Source organism: Cricetulus griseus, chromosome 8 (genome assembly GCF_003668045.3).
Source record: "Cricetulus griseus strain 17A/GY chromosome 8, alternate assembly CriGri-PICRH-1.0, whole genome shotgun sequence".
NCBI classification, from domain to species: domain Eukaryota; kingdom Metazoa; phylum Chordata; class Mammalia; order Rodentia; family Cricetidae; genus Cricetulus; species Cricetulus griseus.
The window spans coordinates 50,903,262-50,922,246 of NC_048601.1; the positions used below are offsets into that span (position 1 = coordinate 50,903,262).

At 41.9% G+C, this 18,985-nt stretch overlaps 1 protein-coding gene across 1 annotated transcript in view; it reads left to right on the plus strand.

Moving 5' to 3' along the window:
* Adamts9 (ADAM metallopeptidase with thrombospondin type 1 motif 9) overlaps positions 1-18,985 on the plus strand; it is a 156,391-nt gene that overhangs the window by 27,718 nt on the left and 109,688 nt on the right. Inside the window, exons 5-14 of the mRNA XM_035448871.1 lie at positions 2,537-2,620; positions 2,722-2,837; positions 3,840-3,880; positions 3,999-4,104; positions 7,164-7,310; positions 8,771-8,912; positions 9,898-10,002; positions 14,395-14,540; positions 17,812-17,993; positions 18,084-18,220. Of these exons, the coding sequence (XP_035304762.1) occupies positions 2,537-2,620; positions 2,722-2,837; positions 3,840-3,880; positions 3,999-4,104; positions 7,164-7,310; positions 8,771-8,912; positions 9,898-10,002; positions 14,395-14,540; positions 17,812-17,993; positions 18,084-18,220 (1,206 nt within the window). The remainder of the gene's footprint in view (positions 1-2,536; positions 2,621-2,721; positions 2,838-3,839; positions 3,881-3,998; positions 4,105-7,163; positions 7,311-8,770; positions 8,913-9,897; positions 10,003-14,394; positions 14,541-17,811; positions 17,994-18,083; positions 18,221-18,985) is intronic.

The following is an 18,985-nucleotide window of genomic DNA, read 5'->3' on the forward strand; positions in this document are numbered from 1 at the left end:
CACTCTGCTTGTAGCATCAGTCAGGGCTGGCATGTCAGCCATTCAGGCAAATGACCAAAGAGAGTGTGTGGTTGTTCACTGGTTGCCTTTTTATAATAACGGTTGTAGATGTCAGTATCGAATGTTGATTCTCTAGTAGATATTGCACTTACTACTTGAAAAAACATTGTTTCCAATCCTTCTGGCAATGGGCTTAGATTGAACTACCATCCTCATTATGTAGATAAGAACAATGACTCTCCAACGGGTTATGTCACTTGCCCATGGTCAGGCACAGCTAGCAAGTGGCTTGGATGCTATGTATGACCTTCAGCTTGTTTGTTCTGGAACCTCATATTCTCTGTCTAACTTAGGAGCTTTGCACAGCCTGGTAGTACTGTGATGCTGGTTTGGAGTCCCAGTCACCTAGGATGCTTTTTCAGAATGTATCTGCCCAGTCTTGCATCTTACTCAGGGTTATAACCAAGTAGGCAAGGGGTGAAGCCTAACAATCTCTGTATTTTTGTTTCCTGTATTATATTGGAAACATAATAAATCTGCAGGACTGGAAAGTCAAGTAAAAACACCAAATACCCTTCTCTGTACCTGTTCCTGAACCTTCCCAGAAGCAAATATTGTTAAAGCTCCTGCTGCCTCTAGCAATAAAAATATGATCTAATTCATATATTGAACTTTGAATATTCTAGTGGGTACATTTTAAAGAAACTAACAAAAATGGATAAAATTACTTTTAATCTATTTTTGTACCCATAGAGTATCATTTCAACACTTATAAAAGGGTTTACATAAAGTGTTTTTCATACTAAGCCTTCAACATCCAGTATCTGCCTGTTCAACTAACCATGTATCAAAAAATATTTGGCAAGGCTGGATAGGTAGCTCAGCCAACAAACTACTTCCCTCACAACCCTAGAACCCGAGTTCAATCACAGTGCATATGTAAAAATCAGATGTGGTGGTGTACACTTGTAATCCCAGCATCGGGGAGGCAAAAAAAGGTGGACTGCCCCTTTGACAGTCTCCCAGTCAGTGAGAGATCCTGTCTCAAAAAAAAAGGTGGACAGCTCCCGAGAATAAAAAAACACTCCATGTGCACACTCGCATTTGTGCACTCAGAGGCACACACACACATATACACATGCATGCACACACACTTCAGAAATATCTTGTAAGTCTGCCAAATACATATACACTTTCTTCTTACCACTCCCTAATCAATGTGACATAACAACAATTCACATTGCATTAGCTGTTGTAAGTACCTAGAGATGACTGAAAGGCTATGAAAGATTATATGTGGGCTCCTTATAGATGATGCAACATTTTACAGGGGCAGCTTGAGCGTTTTCATGTTTTGCCATTCTCAGAAATCCTGGAGCCAGGCTCTCAGAGATACAGAGAAATGACTTCACAACTTTCATTCAAGCAGAAAGGGAACATTCTCATAAACTCCCTTATACCTTGGTATTTAAAAGAAAAAAATACTCTTACCCAGTCGTGCATGGAGATCTGATGTCACTCATTTGCCTTTTATGGATTAACCCTTCTTTAGCTGAATAATAGCTGCTTTGAATCAATTTCCCAGATGCATTGGGAAAAGTCACCATGCCTGAGAATGCTGCTTTAGGACCTAAGGTCTGTCTCTTCCCTCCCCAGGGCCTGTCCTGCTCCTTGCTTCTTCCCTTACTGCTATGGTCCATCCCCACCTGTTACCCAGCCTAGCGTCTCTCCACCTGCTTATGCTCGTTTCTGTCCACATGTGTTCCATATGCCCCCAGCCCTCTCATACCCAGGGGATAGAAGGAAAACCTAAGTAGACCTCTCCAGCCCAGCTCCATGTCCACCCCATTATTTCAGGTCTATCAGAGATTTTGACTACAGTAGTGGCTCTTTGGTCAGATGACCTAGTCTGTAACTTCTGGTTCTGCTGCTTACCACTATATAGTCTTAGACAAGTTACTTAATCTCTCTGAGCCTCCACAACCTGTCTGTTTCAAAGGCATGGTAGTGGTACCTAGCCCAGAGTTTTGTTGTAGAAACTAATGTAAATCCAATTTTCTACCAGAATCTAGTCTACGGTATGTAACAGTGAATGTAGCTAACATAATAAATTAGGATAACAAAACAATGCAGAAACAAGTGACACTGCTGTTGAGCATATAAATGGTCAGTGAGCATGAGGAACGTGTGTCAGCATTTATGTGGGAACCCAGGACTCCAAATGACAGGAAAGTGCTTGATGGAAAATTAATATGCAATGCTTTGGAACAAATAACTGTCAAGTCATACAATGCTTCAGCTTCAAGAGAAAATGCCTCATAATTTAAGTTTTCTAGAGCTCATTTTTATCTAAAACTGCCATCTGTGAATTTTACAAAGGGACTGTAAGTCAGTGTTTGTACAATGAACATTCAGAACTGTAAAACACTTGTGTTGCATGAAACCTAAGAAGTGCTGGAACCCAACCTAAGAAGTGAATTGCTTATTGCTTACACAGAGTCCACCATTAACTTTGAAAAATTTATCTCGGTTGCAGGTAGCTTCTATCTATAAAGACTCAAGTATTGGAAATTTAATTAATATTGTTATTGTGAACTTAGTTGTGATTCATAATGAACAGGTAATAAAGTTTATTTTTCTCTCTTTTTCTATCTGTATCCGAAATGGCATATCTAATTGGTGTTGTTGCATAGACCAAGAGCAATTCTTCTCTGTGTTTAGGAAGGACCTTCCATAAATTTCAATGCCCAGGCAACATTAAAAAACTTCTGCCAGTGGCAGCATTCCAAGAACCACTTAGGTGGGATACAACACGACACTGCTGTTCTTGTCACAAGGTAAGTGGGTTGTTGATTCCTTGTATCTCTTGGTGTCAGGTAAAGTTGATGGGAAGGATCCTGAGTTGCTGGTAGCCAGTCCTAGTAGGGAGCTTCTCAGCTTAATCCCTATGGGCAGGTAATAGCAGACAATTCTTTGTTGAATGGGCTGCTCTGAGCACTGCAAGACTTTTGGCAGCATCCCTAACCCCTGTTCTCTACACAATAATGACAACTGGCAGTGTCACCAAACACTGCTGCATGTGCCCTGATGGTGAGGGAGGGTAGCATTCTGGCTAAGAATCTCTATCATATACATGTCACATGAGGACTTAGTATATAAGGCAGGTCTGAAAGAAAATGCCCTTCTACAGCAGGGGAACCTGCTCATCTCATCCAGCTGCTTGGCTGCATGCCATGTAGAACCCAAGTCTAGTGTTGCCAACTTCTGTGATTTTTTTTTGCAAGAAACCAGAAAGAAGAATTTTTTAATGAGAAATGTCACAATTTTTACATGATAAGCTACTCTTGAAGAATGTTTTAAGAATGTACAAACAAGAAGGAGATGCGGCCTTAATGTTTCTCTTATCATGGACCATCTCTGACATAATTATAAACATTCTCATTGCCCCACAAGTCCTTGCTGGAGATTGAATCCAAGGCTTTCCCAGGCCTTGCCTGTGGACTTGACACCTAAGCCACAACCCCTAGCCCACAAATCCTCCTAATTGTACTCAAAAAGCAGTGAGCAATTTACAGTGAATATTGAGGAAAGTGTTTCTTGGGGTGAGGGGCACACAGCTAACTGTTCTGTGGCTACCCTGGAGACAGCAGTAGAATTCTCCCTGTAATCTTTAACCTTTAAACCCATGCTTCATGACATCTGGGGGGTTTGCGAAACCCTGGCCTTGCTAGTATACCGTTTTGTTGCTCCCCTCCCTAAAATGAACTGGAAATCTGAGGATTTTCTTGTGTTGACCTTTACTCTGGTGCTGTCACAGCCTAAGTCTACTTTGCTTTTAGGGAGGATATCTGCAGAGCTCAGGACAAATGTGACACCTTAGGTGAGTCCTCGGACATGTATGTCCCCATGTCTAAAATGGTTCCTTTGTTGTTTCTCTTCTGAGTCACAATAGCTTTTCAAAGTAAATCCATGTTGTTTTCTCCCCTCTCTTCTAATAGGTCTTGCTGAATTGGGAACCATTTGTGACCCCTACAGAAGTTGTTCCATTAGTGAAGACAGTGGGTTGAGCACAGCTTTCACAATAGCCCATGAGCTGGGTCATGTGTAAGTCATTCCATTCATAGTCTCCTAAAACTTGGTTCCTTTTTACCAGTGAGTATTTTCTTAACTTTAGTGGAGCCAGACTTCAGAGTAGATGTGACAGGATCGAAGGAGCTGATTGGGTATGAAGGTAATCCACCCACCCTTTTCCACCCTAGTTCGGTGTGTCTTTGGTTGAACTGTTTACGTTTGATGTACAAAGTCTAATAATTTTTCTACCCCGACTAGGGACTCAAAGAAAGAAGCATTTTGATTCCTTATAGCACATCAAGGGTGGATTAGCTTGGAGAACTATCATGACTGGACAATATGTATGGAAGGTTGCTCTGGTCCATAGATTTTAACTGATCCAGATCATTCCCAACTGATTATACATGACTATAACTCAGACAGATAGCATCTAAAACAGCGATGTCCCTCCTTCAGGGAAGAAGTTGAACAAAGATGCAGAGAAAGATCCATTTTCCAGATTATGATCAGAAAGTGGCCATTATGAGATAACTTTCCCTGTTTGTTTTTCTGAGAGAGCACACAGAGAGGAGACAGGGCAAATCAGTGCAAATTTACCAGAAATTATTCTGATTGGGGACCACTTTGGTTTGTTTCTAGCATAATTAAAATGTGTGTCATTTGTATCTTTAAAATGGTTTTCTCAAGAGAATTCTTAGTGTAGTGAAGCTGTAGGTCCTTTTGTGTCAGGCCTGAGCTTTGTACACAGCTAAGATTATCGGTGAAGAACGCTTTTTCCATTCAAATGCTCCTCAAACACCTCTTGTCTATGCTGTGCTGGGGATGGAGCAAGAGGCATGCACACGTGTGAACACTTGCAAACACACACACAGAATTTCAATTCAACGAGTGCCTTTCACTCTTTGCCTTTTCACACACCTTTACTATTTTCTCCCAAGGAAACATTATCAAAGATCTGATGGTTAGAATGGAATCCAGGCTTTCAGTTCAGGCAGGACAGACTGGCTTAGTCGGCATCTCCTTGGTCCTTCTGTTTCCTGAGACATATGAAATACAGAGAATCCTTAAGGTGACTTATATTTCCAGGTTCCCCATCCAAGTAACACTATGACCTGAATTATCAGGTGATGAAAGCTCTCTATGCCTTAGTTGCTCGTCTACAAAGTGTCAGAAGTAAATAGTACCCTCATTGTTGGGTGTCTGTGGAAGGCTGGTCTCTGGACCTGGCGTAAATACCAACTCCACAAATACTCCAGCCCTTTTTATGAAGAGGCATTGAATTTTCATGTCACCTGTGCTTATTTGCTATATACATTAAATAATATTTAGATGACTCATAATATCAAATACAACACAAATATCTATTACATTGACTGGGGGACAGGGATGTCCATGCATGTTCTGTACCGACACAAGTTTGTTTTCCCCCCTAATATTTCCCATCCACAATTGGTGGAACCTGTGGATGCATGACCCTTGGATGCAGTGAGTCAACTGTACTGTTCACTGCACTGAATACTTTACAAAAGAGAGCATCCAAAACACAGACTACACATCCTAGTGTACTATGGATGTGAGCAGTCTTGGTTACTATTGGTCAGTAAGTATTCAAAAAATAGGTATTATAATGCCAGCAGTTAGCAAGTGTGCTTATTTAAATGAAAATAAGTTTTTGTTCATTTGATGATGAAATAAGTAAACTTAATTGACTTAGTTATGGTGAGTTGGGAATAAAGGGCAGCTTCTGTCTACCACAGAGAAAGAAGTGGGTAGGGTTTGAATGCTCCCCTTGCCTGAGGTGAGCTCGAGTCAGAGTGATGTTGACTCTGTAGCTGGCACCTGCAAGCCAGAGCACATCTTCTTTGAAGAAATGGGCCTTCGGTATTAAAAGCTTTAAGTAAATTCACCTAATACAGATCACATTTTCCATCTCCACTGGCAAACTGAAGGACCCACATTTTTTAAGGAAAAAAGAAAGAGAACACAAAAGAATTGGTGGAGCAGATGCATGGGCTGTAGTCCAGATTTTTCTTTTATAAGAAACAGCTCTACAGCCTTCTATCTCATTCACATTTCCTGACTTCAGCATGAACTATGGAAGGGAATTCCTCTCTCGGTGTTAAATTAACCACATGTTCAGTTTTCTGATTGACATCGGTCTTTCCCAGAGAGAAAAGGTGACCCTCTGACCTTGTCACCTGATGGATAATTGCCTGGGCTGGCAGGCCATATGGGTCATGAAGGCGTGTGCACTGAGGAAATGCTATCATTTTCCCCCATTTCCTCTGGTGAAGCCAAGAATGGAAAGTATGTGTGAACACTGTTGCCACCCGCCCAAGCCCAGGAGGACACTGGCATTGCTTCACAGCCTCCTCTCAGGCAGAACGAGAGGGAGTTTAGGAATCTTTATATGCCTGGCTTTTCAGGAATCCAGTTCCTATCAGCTGGCATTGGCATCTAAATCCCTTTGCCATCTCTGCCTTCAGCTGGCTGGACTTATATGCCTGTGGTCTCTGTGTCACTTCCTATAAGTTCATGCACACACTTTACATACCTTCATGATGACACGTTACTTGATAAACACAGATGTGCCACTTGTCACCCTGGCCCAGAAATGGGAGATGCAAGACCCACAAGGATCCTCTTATTGCAAGGCTCTTGGCTTCCATTTTGACAGGAATTTATTCTTTATATTGACAATAGTAGAGCATGCTGCCAAAATCTTGACTCTATGGATTGCCCTTTAACTGTCTATCAGGATTTCCAACTACTGTATTCTAGCAACAGCTACAACACATTCAGAGCCTCTGCAGTTGCAAAAATGCATACTTACACCCAACAGATGTCCTACATTCCTAGTGAATGTTCTACATTCACTAACGGTACTTTATATTAAATTGGATCAAGATCCCCTTGTGTTCTTTACTCCATCTTGAATTGTCTTACAGTCTATCCTGCTCACCTGGATTCAGATTCTTTTCCATAGCACAAGAAGCAGTTACAGATTTCTCTTAATGAATTGTTTAAGCAACAACGCTAGCATGAGCCATCGGTGTCCACTCACATTCTCACCATTGTTTCATTGACTTTAGGTTTAATATGCCTCATGATGACAGCAATAAGTGCAAAGAAGATGGTGTTAAGAGCCCCCAGCATGTCATGGCACCAACTTTGAACTTCTATACCAACCCTTGGATGTGGTCAAAGTGCAGTCGAAAATACATCACTGAGTTCTTGGAGTAAGACTTCCACTTTCTTTTAGTAACGTCCCCTGTTCTCAACCTGTGGGTTGCAGCCCCTATGGGGGTAAGGGGAGCGAACAACTATTTCACAGGGATCATACATCAGATACTCCTCATATCATATATTTACATTGCTACTATTCACAACAGTAGCAGAATTACAGTTATGAAGTAGCAACGAAAAAACTTCATGGTTGGGAGTCACCACAAAATAAGGAACTGAACTAAATAAAGTGTTGCAGCATTAGGCAGGTTGAGAACCACTGATCTGGTGTCTGGTCTACGTGAAGTAAATGTCTAAGGGAAAGAAAACACAGAGTTTAACATTCCTTTGGGATTGCTGTTTTTGATAACATTCCTTGGAGGAGGAAAAAAAAATTACCCTATGACATCTGTTAGTTCATAGCCTTGCCAGTGTTTGGAAGTATACAAACTGATCTGAGCGAAGACTTGGGTTCATAGGGGGAATATGCAAATATTTCTGCATTTGTGTAACGTTTTGAAAGTTATTCAGGCCTTTGGAGAGAGCTGTGATGATGAAGGACCCAAATATTTATGATATTTATGTGCTGCTAACCTAGTAATCTTGACTTGGAAGGAATGGGGTAGTTAGAGGGTGCCAGGAGAGAGTATGGGGCAGAAATAAGGGCACATTCTCTCTCTCTCTCTCTCTCTCTCTCTCTCTCTCTCTCTCTCTCTCTCTCTCTCTCTCTCTCTGCTCTTCTCTTTTCTTCATGCCCTTTACCTTTATTGTTTTTAATGCTTCCTCAAAGATTCAATTATATTATACAAGGGCCACATGTCACAGACTTGGTGCTCTTTTCCCAGAGGTGCAAAAGGTTAAGCAATTGCCTCAGGTCACTGGTTTATATTTCTGCAACCTAAGATGGGGAGGGGGTACTTTGTTCATTAGAAGAACTTAGCTGGTGTAAATTTTCCAGAAGAGATGTTTGCAGAAACCTGGATAGAACTAGAGGGCTGGTGTTTTTCTTGTAAGCAGGTGGCTTGAGATGCTTTCTTGCTGAGTCATCGAGCCCTTTACTCACCTGTTCAGCCAACACCGAATACCTCTTACTACAGACTGGGCCCTGGGCAGAGATAAATACACACTAGCTGTGGCCCTAAGATATTTACAATCTATTGGGAAAGATTGTAAAAAAAAAAAAAAAAAGAAAGAAAGAAACAGATAATGGCCCCTGCTGGAGATCAGTGCTCCCTCTGATACTATATTTCCTCCAGGCTATGTCATATGTGGACAATATTTTTCTACAAAGTATGTGGTAAAAATACAGTTTTCACTTCTAGACTTAACCTTGATTTATCCTTGGATGAAGAGAATAGAGCAAAGGCCAAAGGGAACGGTTCTTGCTGCCATTAGGTGTGTGTGTAGTCTTGGCCTCTATCTGCAGCCTTCAAGAGCCTGTCTCACCATCTATATATGTTTCTACTTCCCGTAGCACTGGGTATGGCGAGTGTTTGTTGAATGAACCTGAATCCAGAACCTACCCTTTGCCTTCCCAACTCCCAGGCCTCCTCTACAACGTGAATAAACAATGTGAATTGATTTTTGGGCCAGGTTCTCAGGTGTGCCCATATATGGTAAGTGTTTGGGATAGTTTCTGCCCTCTGCTGTTGATTCTGGGCTTGTTTGTGGTCACATTTTCCTGCTGGATTCTCACTCTAAATCAGTTACCCAATGAAAGGTTCAGAATGACCTTGCTAATAGTGGCAGTGCCTGTGATGTGGTTATGAGACAGTGGTGGCCTCATTAATTGCAGCATTCAGCCTATGTTTTCTCATGGTGGTCTCACGACAGCACAAAAGGGAGATGCCATTGTCACTTGCAGAAAAGTCAGAGAGTAAGCACAGATTGTGGAGGTCAGTTCACTACTCTCCTTTTATGTCCTTCAGCTTGGAAAAGTGACCTGAATTATAGGGGCTCTTTCAGATCCAGTACAACACTGGCTCCTTGACTTAACTTGTCAAGGTAGTGTTCTGTGACCAGCTGGGTCTTCAGTTCACTTCTGGTCATCATCTAGCTGGCTGGGTGGCTGAGTGACTTTTTTAATGTATTAGTCAAGGATCTGTGTAGGTAATTGGACTTATACTTTCATGGGATACCTCAGGTTGTGTCATTGGGAAATGTATGTTTGTTTTGCTGAAGAGGGATATTCTGGCAATGGTTGGTGTATTGGGAAATATAGACAAAGCAAAATTCAAGTCACATCCATTTTCAGAATTCTAGTGTAGTTTTTAGAATGATCCCTCATCCCTCTGAACCTTAGTTTCCTCAACATTAACATGGAGGTGGTACAGGCCAAGGACCCAGTGATGTCATGTTTGTTTCAGAGTCTCCTTCAGGAAGTCTCCCTTTTACAGAACCATATCTCTCAATGGAATGGAAATGTGTCTTAGGTGGCTGTACTTTGAAATACTTTATAATGGAAAATATATCATATCAAGAAGAAAAAAAAAAAAAAACATCCCTTTGCAAGCCAACTTTTACCCCTGGCAAAGCGTGAGTTGAAAGGGATTCTTACATGGTGTGCTCACCCTGTGTCTTGTCTCGCCCTGAATGGAACAGATGCAGTGCAGACGGCTGTGGTGCAATAACGTGGACGGGGCACACAAAGGCTGCAGGACTCAGCACACGCCCTGGGCTGATGGAACGGAGTGTGAGCCCGGAAAGGCAAGTAACACCACCTACGCGGTGCCTCTCCTCCTGGGACAGAAATGCTCCCGACTTGGGTGGATTCACTGTGGTATAATATATGACAGTGTGGTTCAGCACACATATGTGCTGAATATTCTTTTGTATGAAAGCATGGCTTACAATTGAGAGCTCTGAAACTTAATTTTAATAGATAAACCATTTAGTGTGTAGTGGTTTTTTTTTTTTTTTCCTTTTCTGACAGTGGCCCTGGAAAGCTTTTTATGATCAAGCATATGAGAATCAAAGAAATGCCAAACCCCTGCAAGTCTAATGCCTTCATTATTGTTTTAGCAGGCCTTTTACCAAGTATGGTGTTTTCTTTTATAGAAAGCCATGATGTTACCTGGGACATATCTAAACCCAGATTCTCATGACCCGGCTTTGGTTTTAATGATTCTCACCAATCCGTTAATAACTAAACAAAACCCACTGTTTGTGTGTGCCAGTGATAACAGAGTCCCATGCCATTAGGAGTATGATTAATCTAACCTTCTGCACCTGCTGTGCACCTCCAAACAATGGCAGTGGACTAGTTGTATCATCTTCATTATCTTCATCCACACTACCATTTATCGAAGGAAGTTTTAGCTCTGGGTCCATGTGGCTTGTGTCACTCATGAGGGATGCAAGCTGTGGACACTATTTCCAAAACTCTTGTCATCCTTATCATTTCTTGCCTTTTTTCCTCTCTTCCCATTTTTGTTTTGGACCTTTACTTCCTTTGAACATCTGATTTCTTGTGCCTCTACTTTACTTGTAGATTTAATAATATCCAGGATGTTTCCTTACCTGATTTTATACATATGAAACTGAAAAAAAAAAAGTTTTTTATTTTGAGATCAGTCAAGTCATTTGGGGATGAAGTGCCCCAAACCCTTCCAGGGTGGACCCTCCCTACCACAGTTCTGCCTCTTGCTTCTGAGAGACAGTCAGTTGCTTGATGGTCCCTGAGTGACTTCATTTTCCAGTGGTCAAACATGAGGCTCCATTTTCATCACTTGTATCTCAACGATTAAAGGAAATAGAGGATATGGAAATTATTTGGTTAAGTTATATTTTTGAAGATGATTTTGTATTAAGTTGATGACAAAGTTAGCTCATGCCTCCACTTCCCCTGGGCCATTCTAAAAGAGTAATTCAAAGTGCAACTATCTCTAGTGATTGCCTAGAAAGAGACAATAGGCTTGGAGGTTCTGGAACTTTCATTACCTTAAAAGAAAAGCATGTCTCTTTGTTCAAAAATTGAAGTTTGAATTTTTTGTGGAGCATTAAACTTAAGTGTGTTGGGGAGGAGAGATCGCTTAGTGGTTGAGAACACTGACTGCTTTTCCAGATGACCCAGGTTCAATTTCCAAAACCCACATAGTGGTTCACAACTGTCTGTAACTCATATGCATGTGATGTACAGTACACACATTAAAAAAAAAAAAGCTTAGGTGTATGAGTAGGTGTAGGGCCACAGGTTTTTGGAGGAATGTAATTCTGGGGTTTCCACAGAAGTCATTACAAATTAAACATGACACTCATTCTTACACAATCAAGATGTAATTTCTGAGTCCTTCTATACACAGTAACCCAGAGGTGGCTGCCAGTTTCTCACCTGATAGCTAACAATAAGCATGACTCCTACTTGACAACTTGGTTAGTTGATTAGGGTAGAGCCAGCCAATTGTATTGCTCAGGTTGTCCAGCTCAGCAAAATCACTGGCGTTATATTGTGGCTCTTCATCTGCCTGATATACCCACCTACTATGTCTGTTTCTGGCACTTGTTACTGCTGGGAAAATCACAACAAAAGAGCATTCCTAAGAATATGGTGAAGTGGCTTGTATTTAGTGAGATTGTCACAAAGAGACTCCCAAGCTCCATGCAGTTGCAGGGTTTCCCACAGATTCTGGGCCACAAAAAGAACAGGGCTGCTATGTCTGGTTCTCAACTTCTACTTTTGCAGCCAATCAGAAGAGAAAGCAGTCCAGGACAGCCTAATAGCTTCTGCTGGGGAGAGGTCTCAGGCAATCTTTCAGAAGACCCTGTCTTCAATGCTCAATGAATTCAGCTAGAGCATGGAGTTCAAGCCTTCCACAGATTATACATAGACGAGTGTTGACCAATTTTAGAAAAATTACTGTGCAGAGATGATAAGTTGCATTCTTAATTGTGTTTTAGAACATTGGCCAGGTCTAATGGCTCTTGCTAAAGATAGCTTTAGATACAGAGATAGATAGATGTACACATGTTCTTCATATTGTTCAGACCAAAGGAAATGCTCATGCCGGCATAGAAGTTGTGATTAGTTTGTTCGTTTGTTTCGTGCTGATTGCTCAGATTTGACAGTGCATTCCTTTTCTCCATTTACCAGCTCACTCTCACTCTCCTTGCCCCAGGACCTTTCTTTCCACTTTCCCTTCTTTCAGCTCCACTCACTCAGTGGTAATCTATTTTGAGTTAGCCTTTAACACAATCTAGTTTTGATGAATGACTCACCAATGTCTCCTTATATTCTCCATTCTCTGTTAATCCCATGAACATTTTCATTTTAAAGCTGCCTGTGGGCCTGAAGTTGAGAACTCTCTTGTTTTGAGAGTTCTTAAAACAAACGTGGCCTCCACATCCCCTTTCTGACCTCTTAGAAAGGAATATTATGAAGGATGTCTTTTAAGAAAGGCTGGGCAGAAGATGACTCAGTGTGTAAGAGTGATTGCCATGCCAGCATGAGAACCTGAGATCAAATTTCAGCATCCATGTAAACAGCTATGCATGACCACACACAGGCCTGTAACCCCAGCACTATGGTAGGAAGAGAGAGGAGCTAGAAATCAGCCTAGATCCAGGATGAATGAAAGACACTGTCTCAAATGAAGAAGCCACTTTATTAGGGTGATGCAAGATAACACCCTGCTTCCTCTCCTGGCCCCTGTACATGTGCACACAGGCAGATACCCATACCACTCCACACTCATATAGACACATACTAGCACATATGTGTGTACACATGCATACACCAAAAGAATGACAACCCAATTCAATGGCCATTTAATGCTTATTAAACACTATGAAAAAAGTAACTTGGGGAGAGAAGATCACATTCCTTCACTGAGGAAAGCCAAGAAAGGAACTTAAGCAGGATGGGAAATTGGAAGCAGAGACCATGGAGGCAGCCTGATCTACATAGAAAGTACCAGGCATCTAAGGACTATATAGTGAGACTTTGTCTTCAAAAAACAGGAGGAAAAAAAATCACCGCAGGATTAGAGAAATAGCTCAGTGGTACAGAGCACGTATTGTTCTTGCAGGGGACCTGAGTCAGGTTCCCAGAACCCACTATACCTTCCTCAGATGCTGGGAGAAGATGGTTACAGAGGAGGAGTCCAGGATAGCCCAAAACTTTACTTTTCTGTTCCCCACCAAGCCTTTCTCTCCTAAGAGAGCTGGACCTTCCCTCTGTGTCCTTTACCTGTTTCTTGCTTGCCTCTGCAAACCACCCCTGGCCTCCTCCATCCTCTACCTCTCTCCTCCCCCTGGTCCCCCACAGAGACATCACAACAGCCCAGCTCCAGCACTCTACTTCAGAGACCTAAAGAGCCACAGGGATCACCCCCCTGTGGCTGTGGCTGCTGCCACTCCTTTTGTCCCCTGACCGGTTGCCTGGGCTTTAGGTCACATGCAAACAATAGCAAAGAGTTGAAATAAGCCCCTCCACTCCCTGTCTTGCCAGGGAGTATTATTGTGTTTTACTATCATCACTATTTTTAACATCAAGCCCCTCCCTCTTCCTGTTCCAGAGTGGAGCGGCTGAAACCATCAGTACAAAAAATGTAATAAAGTTTAGGACTATGTAATCTCTCCCCTTTGCTTTAGTGGATTTATAAGAATTAAATAGTTAACTCCCCTTCTTCAGTTTAATTGAAATTGGGGTTTTCCAATCAAAGGTATTAATAATGCCTTCAATTTTAGCAAGATTGGAGAGTCTCAAAGCCTTGCTAATAGAGATTCACACTGCAAATTCTCTAATTCATTTTGGCCCCTGTCTGTAGTCCGTGCCCCATTTCCACTCCTCATTTTTTCCAAGTACACAGACTAATTGAGCAGTTTAAATCTGGCCATTAGAGCTGCCCATTTAGTGTGGAGCCAGCCACTCTCTGGCCTGTGTTTTTTAGAGCAAGCAGTAAATGCAAACACCGCCTAAAATCAATGAGCATGATATTAAAATGCCTGCAGTATCCATTATTCATAGAAATAGCAAATTGCAGCATTTCAAGCCAGCACATGGGGGAAAACTAAGAAGTGTGATGTATTTCTGTGGACAGCTGGTCCTACAATGACTCACAGCACCAAGCTCTCCCTCACTCTTCTCCTTATTAAATACAGCACTGCAAGTTGGGATTTTGTGTTCCTAAAGAAATGGAGGCCCCTGCGACTGATGGATCCTGGGGAAGTTGGAGTCACTTTGGAACCTGCTCAAGAACATGTGGAGGAGGCATCAAAACAGCCATCAGAGAGTGCAACAGACCAGAGTAAGCTCTAAAGTCTGTGGCTGCCATCACTGATGCAGCAGGATGGGAAAGTACTCAAGGGGAATTCTTCATCTGGGGGCAAAGGAAGAGGGAGCAGGTAGACTTCCAGGGCTGTGAGACCCAGGGTCCCCCAAGCACCTTAATTCTATGATACTCTTTTCCTTTCCTGATCTGCTGCCATTCGTTAAATCTGTCTGCCCAACAGTTGATACTTTTGCATTGGCTGCTCTTAATGATCAGGCATATCTCATTGCACCCTAGAGTTTGGGATAGCATGCTCAGAGTGAGTAAGATGTATAAGAAGTGAGGGCCCCGGGCAGTGGTGGCACACACCTTTAATCCCAGCACTTGGGAGGCAGAGGCAGGCGGATCTCTGTTGAGTTCGAGACCAGCCTGGTCTATAAGAGCTAGTTCCAGGACAGCCTCCAAGGCCACAGAGAAACCCTGTCTTGAAATCCCCCCAAAAAACAAAGAAGTGAGGGCCACCACAAGCACAAGTTTGCAAATCAAGCACTAACTGGGACAAGAAGAGACACCATCAAACCTATGGGCCCTACTCTTGCTATTTTGTTTGCAAATTTGCCTCAGAGATGCCTAATGGCAGAAACAAGAACTTCTGGAATTGGTTCAGTCTTCAAAATCAGAGCAAGCAAAGGCCTAGTTAAGAAAGGCAAAGACACATTTCTGTCCTTAGTGATTCTACTTTGTTTTTAAATTAAAAAATAGGTTAAATTTCAAATTAATGAATTTGTCAATCTGAAAAAAAGATTGAGAAGTAGATATTTCCTATTTGGGGTCTTACCATAGCAACTGCATATAAAATCTTACTTTAAAAAAATCAGGACATATCTGTTTCATTAAAAAAATAAATAAATGTGAATGTTATTTTTGTCAATACAGTCACAACAAAAATGTTTAAATATTTTTACATATGTATTCCCTGGGGCATGTGTATGCCATGTCCATGTGTGGAGGTCAGAGAATGACCTGTGGGAGTCTGTTCCTTCCTTACACCAGGGATCAAATTCAAGGTTGTCAGACCAAGTGGCAAGAACCTTTACCCACCCAGGTGAGTAATTGTCATGCTACCCCACCCCCACCCCCAGTTTTTGGAAGCATTGATTAAATGAACTACTTCCAAACTGTTGAGAACTGGTTACTATGGAAGAGCCATTAAGCAATGAAGCAATATAGAATCAGCCCCCTAGTGTGCCCCATTAGAAAAGATCATTAAAGGTAGATTAACAAAACTCCCTCTTTTCTTATCTAACTCTTGAATAGGAATCCTCCCCATTGAGACATCAGCCTCTTCTGATAGCCTGGAAGCGTAGGAACTAGCCTACCTTCCTTATTTCAGGAGATTATTTTTCGGACTAACTAACCCAAATCTGATTGCACTAATTCATGCAAATAAACAAAGGAGCTGATATATCTGTTCCAGCCAATTTGCAGACAAAAACTCAGCTGTCTTTAAGACTACAGTGCACCTGTGATGGTGTTTGTAAAACCTCCTTTGTAATCTTGGTGTTTATGTCCAAATTTAATCAGCTGGCATGTGTAATGTGTACTTGAAGGAGTGACCTAAGCTGGCTGTACAGAGTGATAAATAATCTCCCAACTTCCTAAAGTCCTTTCTATTCCCATTTGGCACCAAGTATCCTTTAAAAAATCTTTTTAGTTGGGAGATGCAGCTAGTAGTATTTCCAAAGTTGAATTTCTAATAGTTTCAATATTTGTCTACATGGAAAAAATAGTCATATCCAAACAAATTTTTTAATTATGAGATTAATTTTTCCATTCTGAAAGGTTTATGGCTATATATTTCCATATGATACGGTACACACAAATGAGATAGAAACCACGTTGTCTAGGAGATGTGTAGTTCAAAAGGGCACATTTACATTCATTAAAGCCATATGCAGAGTTAAGAAGGAAATTATAATCTGCCTTTACGAAAAGAAACAAAGCCACAGACTAAGTTTGATATGCAGAGTGCTGGCATTAAAGACATGTGTCACTGTACCTAGCTATATGCTCTCATTTTAAAGAAGGGGAAAACTGGGGCTCAGGGCACAGTAAGGAGAGCAAGACTGGAAGCCAGAACCAATGTACCACCTTCAACCGCCCACCCCCCATCCTGACTCCATTATGGTCATGGTTGATATATTTCCCAACACCTAAAATCTCTGTTTGAAAAACAAAACAAAATCCATTTCTTATACTTGGGACTACTCTGAAAAAAATCACTGAAAGAAAAATTCTTAACTTTCTCTTGGAGCTCCATGGTGTTCTGAGATAGTTGTGTATTCTGAGCTGTTTGAGTGTTCGTGGCTGAGTTCTGAGTCCTTCCCTACCTCTGTGATGAATTTTGGCCAGCTGCTGATAGCTAGGGGATGTGTTGTGTAATTTATACTCTGGGTAACATCTGGAAAAGACATGTGCAGAGTTTCACACTGAGAATGAATTTGCACCATGGTGCTTCTCCAGAGTGTACCCTACTTGAGCAATAGCATAAGGAAACTAGTGTGCTTTCTCCTCCTACAACGTAGATCAAAGTGTGGACATACGCCATGTGTGGGGTTTATTTTATAAACTAAATCAAAAGACTAGTTGTTGGAAAGAAAATGGGAGAGGACAAAATGAGAAGGGAGTGTGTTTCCGTTGTCTCCTTTGAGGAGGTCAAGGTATAGAGGACAGACGGGAGATAATCTAGTAGCAGTACCAACTTTTCTTACAAAAATAGTAAAGTTAAAGGACCGCAATCATTTAGGAAAAGGGGACAGAGACCAGCTTTATATGTTCAGGCTTTCTGTTTGGTACTTGACATATTTCCCTCAAAGCAGGTTTTAAAAACTTGGTATGGTGATGCATGCCTATAACCCCAGCATTCTGGAGCTGGAGGCACAAGGATAAGGAGTTCAAGGTAGTTTTAGGGCAGCCTGGTATACATGAACTAGTATCAAAGAAAAAATAACAACAAAATCGAGACATAATACAGGCACGTCCCATTTCATAGTTGTAAATGCTGAGGCAAAGTTTAACTTCTTTACTTAAGTTGAGGTTTAATGGAATCAAAGGCAGAACTAGCAAAGCCAGACCCAGCGATGTGGATGGGAGGCAGAATGCAAACCTGGAGTCTGGAGCCTTGTCCTTCTACCTTTGTCATGTGTTATCTCAAACTTGCTTTCTTAAGACTCAGCCAGTCATAATCAAAGGATGAGTAGAAAAGTCGGTTTCAATGCATTGTATCTATTGTCTCCATTATTTTTAGGCCCAAAAATGGCGGGAAGTACTGCGTAGGGAGAAGGATGAAGTTCAAATCCTGCAACACTGAGCCCTGTCTAAAGCAGAAGCGAGATTTCCGTGAAGAGCAGTGCGCTCACTTTGATGGCAAGCACTTTAACATCAATGGTCTGCTGCCCAGCGTGCGCTGGGTCCCTAAGTACAGTGGAAGTAAGTGCAGTGGGACTAGAGCGTGTGGCTGCCAGGCTGGAACTCAGTCCAGGCATGGAAGTCACATAGCATCATGATCTTCCTCCCTAGTTTTGATGAAGGACCGGTGTAAGTTGTTCTGCAGAGTGGCGGGGAGCACAGCCTATTACCAGCTCCGAGACAGAGTGATTGATGGAACCCCTTGCGGCCAGGACACAAATGATATCTGTGTCCAAGGCCTTTGCCGGGTAAGTCCACGTGACATTTTCTTCATTGAACTGTCCTGTTACCTAATGATTTGTGGCTCCCTTAATAGAGTGACAGCTACTTCTGTCTGTGCACTGACTCCTAGGCAGTGTTTCTCAAAGTGTGCTTACTGGGCATTATTAGAATCTATCTTCATCATATGATTCTGATGAATGTTATACCAAAGTTTGGGAACTACTATTCTAGATTTTTCCTGGTGTTTTCTGTCTCTATGCAAAAGTTCTCCTTGAATATTTATTATACCAGTTCACACACACATGCACACACACACACACACACACACACACACACACACACACACACACACACACACACACACACACTTTTACTGTAACGGAGTACTTAAGGTCAAACCCCAAGAGCTTCCTAACAGAAAAGCTGGATGAAAAGCCAGCCTCCCTTAGATATCTATGTCATTTTAACTACAATTGCCTCACCTATAGCACGCTTGTCCATTAGTGTTAGAAAGTAAGCTGAGACACTCCTGACAGTGTGCAAAGAATCTGACAATAACTTCTCAAGACCTTAATATTATTTTGTTGTTCTCTCCATCCCCCACCCCTCTCTTTCTGAAGACAGGGTTTCTCTGGGTAGCTTTGGAGCTTGTTCTGTAACTCACTCTGTAGACCGGACTGGCCCTGCCTCTGCCTCCCGAGTGCTGAGATTAAAGGCATGCACCACCATTGCCTGGCTTTTGTTTTCACTAGTTAGAAATCACTGCTAGCTTGGCCAAGCTCTGAACTGAT